This window comes from Hyposmocoma kahamanoa, unplaced genomic scaffold, assembly GCF_003589595.1.
Source record: "Hyposmocoma kahamanoa isolate Upper Pololo Valley unplaced genomic scaffold, ASM358959v1 88, whole genome shotgun sequence".
Taxonomy (NCBI): Eukaryota; Metazoa; Arthropoda; class Insecta; order Lepidoptera; family Cosmopterigidae; genus Hyposmocoma; species Hyposmocoma kahamanoa.
In genome coordinates, this window is record NW_020654466.1 from 10,610,619 (window position 1) to 10,621,108 (window position 10,490).

A 10,490-nucleotide genomic window follows, 5' to 3' on the forward strand; every position below is an offset into this window, starting at 1 on the left:
GGTCCCTGGGGGCCGCAGGCGAAACTTCTATTAGAAGTTTCCCCTCGTAGAAGTCTCCGATGACCACAAGACTGGCAGTTATTTCCGCCAAAGAATAAGTTTAGCAATTCAAAGCGGAAATGTTGCCAGCCTTCTGGGCACGTTGCCAGCCTTCTGGGCACGTTGCCCCAGGGTAAGGCCCTCGAAATTTTGTATTTATAAATTATCTTACTTTTTTTATTTATCTACCTGCTACTATATATATTTAATGACAAGAATAAAGTTATCGTTTGTCACATCAAACTATCAAAGCTAATTTATACAAATCAAAAATTTTTGCGTAGCTCAGAACAGATTAAAAGATCCATTGATTTAATTTATTTTATATCTCTGAGAAATAGAGATCAATCATTAAAAAAGATGACCGTTTAGATGGTTTCGTCTGTCTGAAAGTGATCATTTAAGTAAATTCATGCCAAATTAAAATAGTAAAAAAACAATAATTTAACACTTCCACATTTATATGACGAACGGCTATGGAATGACATTCCCTGCCTGCAGGCTTATTTCCTGAACGTTATAATTAGGGCCTTTTCAAGACAAGAGTAAATAGGCATTATGTAGTTGGGCATTATGCTTCATCGTCGAGCTTATCGTCACTTATGTTTTATAAAACAAAACCTTTTATGATGCGTTTTGAACAATAACAATCATAATAATGTAACGGCAATTCCGTGTACTGGGTACCAAAGCAATGGAATTTCACTTTGGGTCACACATAGACCAAAAGTAATTTAGAATAGTTCTTGGTTGGGGCACACACAGATCAAAAGTAATTTCGAGAAGTTCATTCGTGTATTTGAGTTACATTATAGCGAAATGTTAAATAATAATTTTGAGGATACGCTATTAGAATGTTAGGTAATATCTTAGAATATTTAAAGAATAAACATTTCCATCGACATTATGTAGAGAAAATTAACCTGAAAACCCAGATACCAGATTCATTTGCTTTGAATAGCAATGACCTTTTGATGAGTGCTATAAGGTCAATGTGGAAGAGTATTACACGTTTTAGAATAATAGCAAAAGGGAATTGAATTTTGCCCATAAAATTTTAGCACCCCGCTTCATTGTTTTAAAGAGGTAAATTTTAATTAACAATGTATTTGATCTTTTATACTGCTTCATAAGATTCTAATAAAAGGCGCAAAAGTCGTTTATCGGCGTTGTTTTTAGTTTTTTATTATTATTTTATTATCTTATAACACTCCCGCTATAATAATACAATAATTTGCGTAGGTGTGTTTTGTGTTTTGTAATTACTTTATATTATCTATAATTATCAGTTTCTCGTTTAGCCAAAGGTTGTATGAAAGAAATTGCTTTTCAACTATTTTTTTTTCATTTTTTTCTTTTATTTCTTTATTTATATTCAGGTTACTGAGACCCATAGATACATACCTTACAGACTAACATACATAACAATATAAAATAACACTAATTACTAATTTAACACGTATTTAGGTTGTCGGCGACGTGTGGCGCCATCTGGTGTCAGGCAACCGGCCACGGAATCGCCGGTATAGGACACCCTTCGGCCAGAATTCCTCCTTCATGAAGGTCGACAGATGTTCGGTCGGCACTCTCACCACAAACGAATTAAAGTTCACGTAGTGGCGAGACTCCAACCGCTCGACCCTCAGGGTGTATTTGGATTTCAACCTGATGTACTCCACTATCTCCTCAGACTTCGTGGAGTAATGCAGGCGTGACAGGTACAGCAGCGTTGTCGGGATTGCCGGACGCAGCAAAAAGTTGGACCCTGTCGGTGCAGTGCCGCACAGGTTACGGCTGGTGGGCTTCCTCTTCTTCTTCTCCACCTTTGTGAAGCCGTCATCGTCGCACCGGTCCGTCTGCCTCTGTGGTTTTGCAACTTCAGAGACAGGTACACGAGGTTTTTTCATCCCCTTCGTTGATAGCTGCCTGGCTTGTGGTTGTGGAGCAACGGGTCGGTTAACAGCTGCGACAGCGGCGTAATCACGTGGAGGGGTCAACGTGTTTACGCGTGACGTCTCCGCCGGAGCGGACAATCGAGGGGCGGGGCGCGGGGAATCGCGCTCAGCGACAGCGGTCGGTGACGCATCCGTATGGGCCGACTCAAAACTGCCGATAGATGCATTATGTGCCCCGCGACGAGTATTCACGTTACAGGCCTCGGGTGACCTACTTACCGAAGTTGCACTACTCAGTAATACAACTTGGGCACGTAACTCACAGATGGTGTTATCCGAAGCCTCCAATTTACATTGAACTTCGGCCAGACTTGCTTTCAGGGATGTGATGTCCTTAAGCAGCCTAGTGACATCGACATGGTCGAACGTGACAGGGGGCAGCTTGTGCAGCTCCTTTGCCACGAAAGCAGGCACGTCGTCTGGGTCGGTTTCCTTTAACATCGTTATAATGTCCTGGATGCTCTTCGTTCCTCCATCCCTCCGGCGAGATGGCATCTGCTCGGCCTTGCCAAGCACACGGAAAAGCAGCGCCTTGCCACTGCAAATCTCATCTTCTTTAAAGTTTGATTTGCAGATCTGCATGATGCTGACCTCGTCCATAGTGTCGATGGCGTGTTGTATGAACGCCAGCAGTTCATTGGCTATGAGTTGTTGGGAACCCATAGTCAATTACGCGTAGCGGTCATTACCGCGCGGATCGCGAATTAATATAATTCTTACTGTGTGAGCACGTCCGAATCTGAGCGTGCATCGCACCGGAACTATAATGGCAGCTATTGTAATTCGCCTTAATTCTCCTTGATATTGTTTCTTGTTTTTTTTTTATAAATCGAGTTAAGGGGCGAACATGTCGCGGGCTTAATGTTAAGCAACATGTCTGTCCATAGCAGTTGCAGTGCCCCGCAGAGCTTTAAAACTCAAAGATCTGAGGGGCACTGCCACTGCGCCCTTCACCCTGAGGCATAAGTTGACAAGTCACATGTGCCTGTAATTTCACCAGCACCCTTACCCTTCAAAACAGGAATACTCACATTACTGCTTGGCGGCAGAAATAGGTAAGGTGACATTACTACCCTGAACGAACTCATTCACAAGAAGCACTACTGCTACTAAAACCAAAAGTTCCATATCGATAAATTAGTTGTAAAAAATTGAACCTGATTTGTGTATTTAATATTACATAATAATAAACGCAACAAGAAAATATAACGAAGGCAAATAAAGAACCTAGTGTGATATAATTTTACCGTGACTTCGAATTGTGTCATAATTACATTCAATTGCCTTCGTGGCCGAACGGTTACCATGCAGACTGCCACGCCGAGGGCCCGGTTCGATTCCCGGGCTATAGGTAAGTAAGTAGGGATATAGATAAAGTGGCAGTACTTCCCAGAACGAACTCTATCACAAGGAGCTCTACTGCGTAAATCTGAATAATATATATTGCATTGTAAACATATATTATTTATACATGTATAATTATTAAGTACAATTTATTTCTCTCGTGAGTTTGGGTGTAATTTGTGGTTGTTTGTGTTCAATGGACCCGTGGCACAGGGTTTCCCTAGTGCGGGGCTATGAGTGTGTGCGTTATTATTATTTGTGTATGTACCTATGTTAAGGTGAATTACTTTTGGTGTATTATATTAGTACTGTTAAATATTGTTGACTCGTTACCAACTCTTACACTTTTCTCTGGCAGCATTTATTGGTGGCATAGTACGTCGCATTATATCTTGATCAGTATCATCCTTTTCATCGTCGAATACACCTCGCTTAATGTACAAAGTTATATTTGAATCCAATTGTCCTGGAAAAATAGCAGAAAATTCATAGCAATCGTCTATCCAATAGATATCGATAAGATTTCCATATAAAATTGACAAGACTGTCAACCGCGTACGTTTGAATACGCAAGACACTTCGAAGTTCCGCCGCACTGCTCAGTGCTCGGTATGTGAAATTTGTTATAAAAAGACAATTAGAAGGTAAACGTCGATAACGAAGCCTGAGAGATATGAGATTATTAATTCGACCGAATAAAAAAGAAAGTTGGCGCAGCGTCGTGTATTATTATGAAAGTTAACGACAGAATGGCGAGTTTAGTGGCTTTGGACGTGACAAACGTGAAGTACATTAAAAACAAATACAAGAGGCTAACTTTGAAAAAATACGATAATTCACAGTCCAATTACTAATAAGGATAAGTATTCAAATGACACTATCGAAATTCCATATACGAGGGCATCCCCCTTGACTTGATTTTCTTTATAGAGGATTTAAACTGTAAACAACCACACAGACCTAATAATATTGATGATATTATTTGTCTTTGGAGAGATTTTGTGTGGCATGCAATGACTACAAATATAATTTTTTTTTAATGAGATATCCCGTAGTATTGAGTAATATAAATGCTAACCCTTTGTTTCTTGGTATTCAGTAATAGCATAATTGTAACCGATCGAAACTCCTGATACTGCTCCAATAATACATAACATAGAGATAGCACCAATAATGCAGCAACTCATTACTAAAGACCACAAACTGCAAAAATAGAAGGAGAAACTAGATTTGTTAAAGCTGGTTATATTACGGTTGGTTTCAGACAGTGCGGCTGCGCCGAACAGATGGTTGCATGTATGCGAATCTTTGAACATTGAGCACTAACTCAAGGCATTATTATTTTGCATTAAAATTAAAGGTTGATTTAAAGGTTAAAATTAAATACCAAATTAACTTAGTTAAAGGTTTCTTTGAAACCAGAAATGTTTAAAATTTTGATAACAATGTGTCGATATTCACCACTAGCAAGAATACCACGCTATTTAGAAAAAAAACAAAGCATCGGTGCATGGTAAATAGACTAAAAGTATGTATATAGTTTGAACTCGAATTTATCAACACCAATTAAAAAATCGTCCTTACGTATTTTGCTAGCCTAGACAATAATTTATTTTATTCTATAATTTACGAATGCGGTAGTGTACAGCCTAGAAAGGTATGAATGATAACTACTACTTTTTGATGATTATATAAATTTATAGTTGAGAGGTAAAAAAACCTTAAGTCATAGTATAATAAAACAGGCAAGGTAACTCCATTCATACACAACAGTGCGATTTATATGTGTGCGCGCCCGACGCTTGCCGTGTACGGACGCACACATAATTTGCGATGCACTCGCGTTGCATAGCGCTGGTCGTTACATGCGCCTTTCGTTATTATGCTGCTTCGTTTGTAAAAAGTACCATACTTGTCTTATTATCCTATGCTTAGGTGCCAAATTGACTTGAGTTTGTAAAAACAACTTCTAAGTGTTTGGAATCCGGAACAGTAAAGTCTAATTACTGGACACAAGACTAAACGAAAAATTCCGGGACAATTCTCAATTCCACTGATTGTCGCTGCAAACTTTTTAGCAGTGACAATTAGTGAACTCAAAATTACTGAAGCGCTACACATGTGCGACTGCCGCGCCACAGTCGTGCCACCGCACAGGAGTGCTTGTACAATCATCTATTTGAAGAAATGAAACCTACAGAAATAATTGCGCAAACTCTAATGAATATGAGCTTGCAGGTGTCCGTTATAATATAGAATACGTAATATAGTACTTATTTAAAGCTTTACCTGGTAATGAAATCAAGCATCCAACCTAAACATTTGAATATGCCACACATGTTGTCACGTTTAATCTCATAGGATTGCTTTTTTCATCCACCTTAAATATAAATATAATTTGTAAGGAAAGTTACAAGAATTGCCTACACAGGATGTCTATAATCTCAATCAAAGCATTAAACGGCCAATGTATATGAAATGTAAGTACTCCAAATATAAATATGCAAATATACCATCAGTTTTGTACGAAAAAAATATTTCTTCTTGGTAACGTATGGTATAGAATATAATAATAGTGTAAAATATGAATGCGATATTTTGTTATTATAATGTGTACACTAGGCGTATACGTGAACATAGGAATAATGTTGTCTGGGTCTGAATAACTTCACATATTATGTATAGTCAACACCACATCAAGCTTTTTAGCACTTTAGTTCTAATATCACCTTCAGTGCAATGCAACAAGATCCGTCAATGTGTAGCTCGATATGCTGTCATCTGTACATTTTGATGTACACGGAACCCCAGGAGGATAAAGTTGTCGCCATAGCGTATGAGCTTTTTTTGGACACCAGTACTAACAACTTTTGTTCTATCACTTTTATGAAGTGTGAAACCAAGTTATTTATAAGGCGACAAAATCGCAAGGGCCGCCGAATAAAGATTTTTTAAAGTATAGAATAAACTTCTCGAATTTAGGCATCGATTTCATACACATTTTGTTATAATAACATTTTTTCTGATAATATCAGCACTAAAATTATCTAAACGCAATTTTGTTTGGAACTGAAATTCATTTGAAAACAAATAAAAGTACAGATAAACTTGTCTTTGCCATGAGATTGATTTATATAAAATGTTCGGGTACTTTTGGTTAGGTTGAACGCCCAGGTAATTTTGACGCTGATTGTACAAAGTAGAATAAAGACAGGTATGGTAACTCCATACAAACGGTTACAAAGGTTAAGTAGCAGTAAAGCGTCTTGTGAAAGAGTTCGTCCAGGGAAGTACTGCCTTAACCTTACCTATTTCTGCGGCCAAGCAGTAATGAGAGCATTAGTATTAGCTGGTGGAATTACAGGCACATGGGACTTGTCAACTTATGTCTTAGAATATCGGGCACAGTGGCAGTGCCCCTCAGATCTTTGACTCAGGGGTAGGCGTGTCGCTTACCACACCAGGCACACGACTTATTCGTCTCGTCGCTAAGTATTGTAAAAAAAAGTAGCAGCGAGGCTTGTACGTGCGCGCGCATGCCATGTGTACACGGCGCGCGAAGGGTGTGTGCACGGCGCACGAAGGATGTGTACACGGCGCGCGAAGGATGTGTACACGGCGCGCAAAGGGTGTGTACACGGCGCGCGAAAGGCGAGCACACATATAAGCCTCGTAACTAAGTTTCTATAGAGTTACCATACTTGTCTTATTATGCTGTGGTAGAAATGGATATCTCTTTCTTATTATCTTAACCTTCAAATAGACAAAGATTATTTCATTGGACATGATATAATATCATTGATATTAGGCGTAGAGCAACAATTGTGCAACAATATAGTTTGTCGTGTCGTGATAAAGGACATACTTACTAAATGATTTTTAACGCACACTATGAGAGCCCTGCACTAGGGAAACCCTGTATCGCGAGTGCCATGGACATACAAATTTATTGTTTTTTTTTATTGACAATTGATTAGTATAATGCTGCAGACTTGTACAATATTAGTAATACAAACAATTTTGCAGGGATCTTTTTAAAAGCGAGCCGATATTATAAACCTACTGGCATCGCTTTCAATTTATAGCACTTTTCCGAAAGTAATAAAGGCAATTTGAAATTAAATCGCATTATTTGCAATTTGTAACTAGTTACCATGGATTTACAATACACTTTACAATTATTATTTCCGCTTCATATCCATAATGACGGCCACTACGGAAATCTTAGACTATGGAATTTTCAAATACTATTCTGTCTATGGTTTTAATACTGTTGAAAAGGAGACCCGTAGAAAAATTACCTATCATCCTTTTTTTTGTTTAAATATAAGATCATTGCCATCATACAGTAATCTTTTCAATGTATCATATCAAAATGGATTCACGGTCTTCGAACCAGGATGGAGATTCTTTTCAAAAATGTTGTTGCTCTTCTTATACAGAACAGATGCTACAAACATTTTAAGGCCATTATTGGCCTAGAAGGGTATGAATAATTGCTAAGTATTTATATTATAGTTACATAATTTGTATTTCATAATATTAAATATAAGAAATTATTATACATTCGTTACGTAATCTAGCTTTATCATAGTCTATATCAACTTTATTTTGTTTACAATAACTGCTTAACTTTTTAAACTTTGATATATAATTGTGACACATAAAAACATAAAATGCTATTTCTGAAACTCACTTAGGCTGAGATTGATGTACTAAATTTTGACTTCGACCGCAAAAATGGCGAGCTAAACAAATTATGTGTATTTAAGTTTATTGAATTTCAGGATGTTTCACCACGATGTTCTTGAATAATTTTTTGTAATTATTAATTTTAATTTTTTTATTATTATTAATACAAAAAATTTGATTAATAAGAAAAAATCCTTCAAGTCGCTGGATTCTAACCAACGTCTTATAACAAATAATTGAATACCATGGTGATGAAACCTTCAGACAACAAATAAACTTAATTACAATTATTAATGGTACCTGGCTGAGTGAAGAAATAGATCTCTCACAGATGGCGCTACTACAAAAAAGTCTTTATACCTTCCTTATTACCTTCATATACTCGCCGACGATTATCGTTTGCCGTGTTTTTTCTGAAACGTGTGTTCACTGCTAGCTGCATGGTTCATGGCTAACTTCATTTCAGTGTAACAGGAGTATTCGTGGTGCATATAACACATCTACCCGTACACGACTCGGTACCCGACCAATCCCTGAGACCGACACGTATATTTCCGACCGACCGATATTTGTTACAGTTTCAGGCAATTAATATTGTCAGTAATTTCTATAGTTATGTATTATTTTTAATTATCATTGAGCTTCCATTATGTATTATATTTGTAAATTATTTTAAGTTATATTTTGAAGCCTTAGTATGTATGAGGATCGCATGAGATGGTTTTTGGAAGAGGATAATTGTGATTCTATCAATGAGGGCGAAAACAAGAGTGATTTTGAGGTTGATATAGAAATGCAGCAAGTAAGAAATGACAAATTGCAGGAGATATTCCTGAAAGTGAGGAAAAGTTTGTAGTCTACTACCTACAAAGATAGTCAAATGAAGTGGAACAAAAATGCTCATCGGTAACACCAAGAAGTATTTTTGAGCAAGTTATATGTATGTATTTTACATTTCAGAGTTTCTTTTATTTTGAAACTATAAAAAGTATATTTTTGTTCAAGTTTTAGTGGCTTTTAGAAATAATGTAACGTACCTAATAAAAAAAAATATTTTGTATAAAACTTTGCTTGATATAATTTTATACATTTCCTTTTAGTATATTTAATAATTTTACTATGATATTTTACTAAACAACATACTAAAAATCTAAAACGAGATGGCTTTCGACCTTTCGGTCTCACAGACCGTGCATAGGTATACGTGTTACGCCCCCTCTACACGATGGGCCATCACAATGGCCATCTCGATGTCACGTGGTGGCCGCCATTATTGTGGCGTTATCCACACGATGGCTGTGTTCATTCGTCAGATTGTCGAGGGCGAAGATGGACGTGGAGTCAATCGCAGCGGCGGCAATTTATTTATTTACTACGTACAAATATTATATATGTGTTAGTTGATTAGGTTAATTGTGGTTTAATTCGTAAATCTCAGTAATAATTATCATTGTTCAAAAAGAAAAGGAGAGATGCCCAGCATCGATTTAGACATAACATACATGGATCTAATGACATCTTGAAAATATATTTCCAACGACACTACAGGATAGGTATACATTTTTAACGATTCCTTTTTGTCCGTATCTGCAAAACGACGACTTTTGAGGAAAGAGGTTTGAAGATTCTGCTAACGAAATAAGCCGATAAGTATTTTAAGCTTAAACTTAAATAGGACAGTTTTAAAATTTCACGTATACAATTTTTTTAATGTTTGTTTCTAAATCACAAGTAATAAATTGGTTACAATATTTTTAGAAGCCGAAATTATACAGTCACAAGATTATCCTGCCTTTTAAACTAGGGAATCCTGTATCTTAGGAGGCAGAATTCGACAGCCCCATATACTTTTACATTGGTTTTGATTATAGTGACCCTCCCTACCGACCCTTAGGGTATCCGAGAAGGGCGCTATAACCTGTGCGCGCACAGGATCCTTATAAGTTTAGGTTCTGACCCCAGATCTACCAGTGTACAGGGTTGTCACAGACCTCCGTCATTTGACTTTATCCGGTTCTTCGACAGGCTAGTGCCTCAGGTGAGCCGCCCCGGGTGCACGTACAGTACCCTCCCTATTTTCCAGGTAGGTACCGGAGCTGTAGCCACGCTCACTTCCCGTTGCGTATTGCACAATTAGTGGTTGCGACTGCAAAGCCGTCGACTGAGTTCACTACCAAATCTACTCAATGTTAACGGAGCTGTAAGGCATGCTCACTTCCCGATGCCGAAAAACGATGTCTCTCCAGTTCCCAATAACCTAAGCGGCTGAAGGGACCGGAGGATATCTAAATTATCCTCTACTAGCTCTCCGGGCTAGTGCCGGAAATGCCAGTCGCAGTGTTCTGCGGTTTTGTCCGGGCATAGCTTCCAATTTAAAGGGCAATGGCAACGAGGATGCGTAGCGGGGCTGTGTAACGGTGTGATGGTTTCAACCAAAGATATACGAGGTAGCTAGGCGGT

The 10,490-nt window shown here is 37.9% G+C and overlaps 2 protein-coding genes across 2 annotated transcripts in view; one reads left to right on the top strand and one right to left on the bottom strand.

The window, feature by feature from the left end:
- Positions 1-4,654, bottom strand: part of LOC113235930 — a 12,993-nt gene extending 8,339 nt beyond the window's left edge. The window contains exons 1-2 of the mRNA XM_026471850.1: positions 4,591-4,654; positions 3,672-3,804 (exon numbers count right to left, since the gene is read on the bottom strand). Of these exons, the coding sequence (XP_026327635.1) occupies positions 3,672-3,804; positions 4,591-4,654 (197 nt within the window). The remainder of the gene's footprint in view (positions 1-3,671; positions 3,805-4,590) is intronic.
- Positions 4,655-8,727: 4,073 nt separating this feature from the next.
- Positions 8,728-10,490, top strand: part of LOC113235931 — a 15,683-nt gene continuing 13,920 nt past the window's right edge. Inside the window, exon 1 of the mRNA XM_026471851.1 lies at positions 8,728-8,868. Coding sequence (XP_026327636.1) covers positions 8,728-8,868 — 141 coding nt within the window. The remainder of the gene's footprint in view (positions 8,869-10,490) is intronic.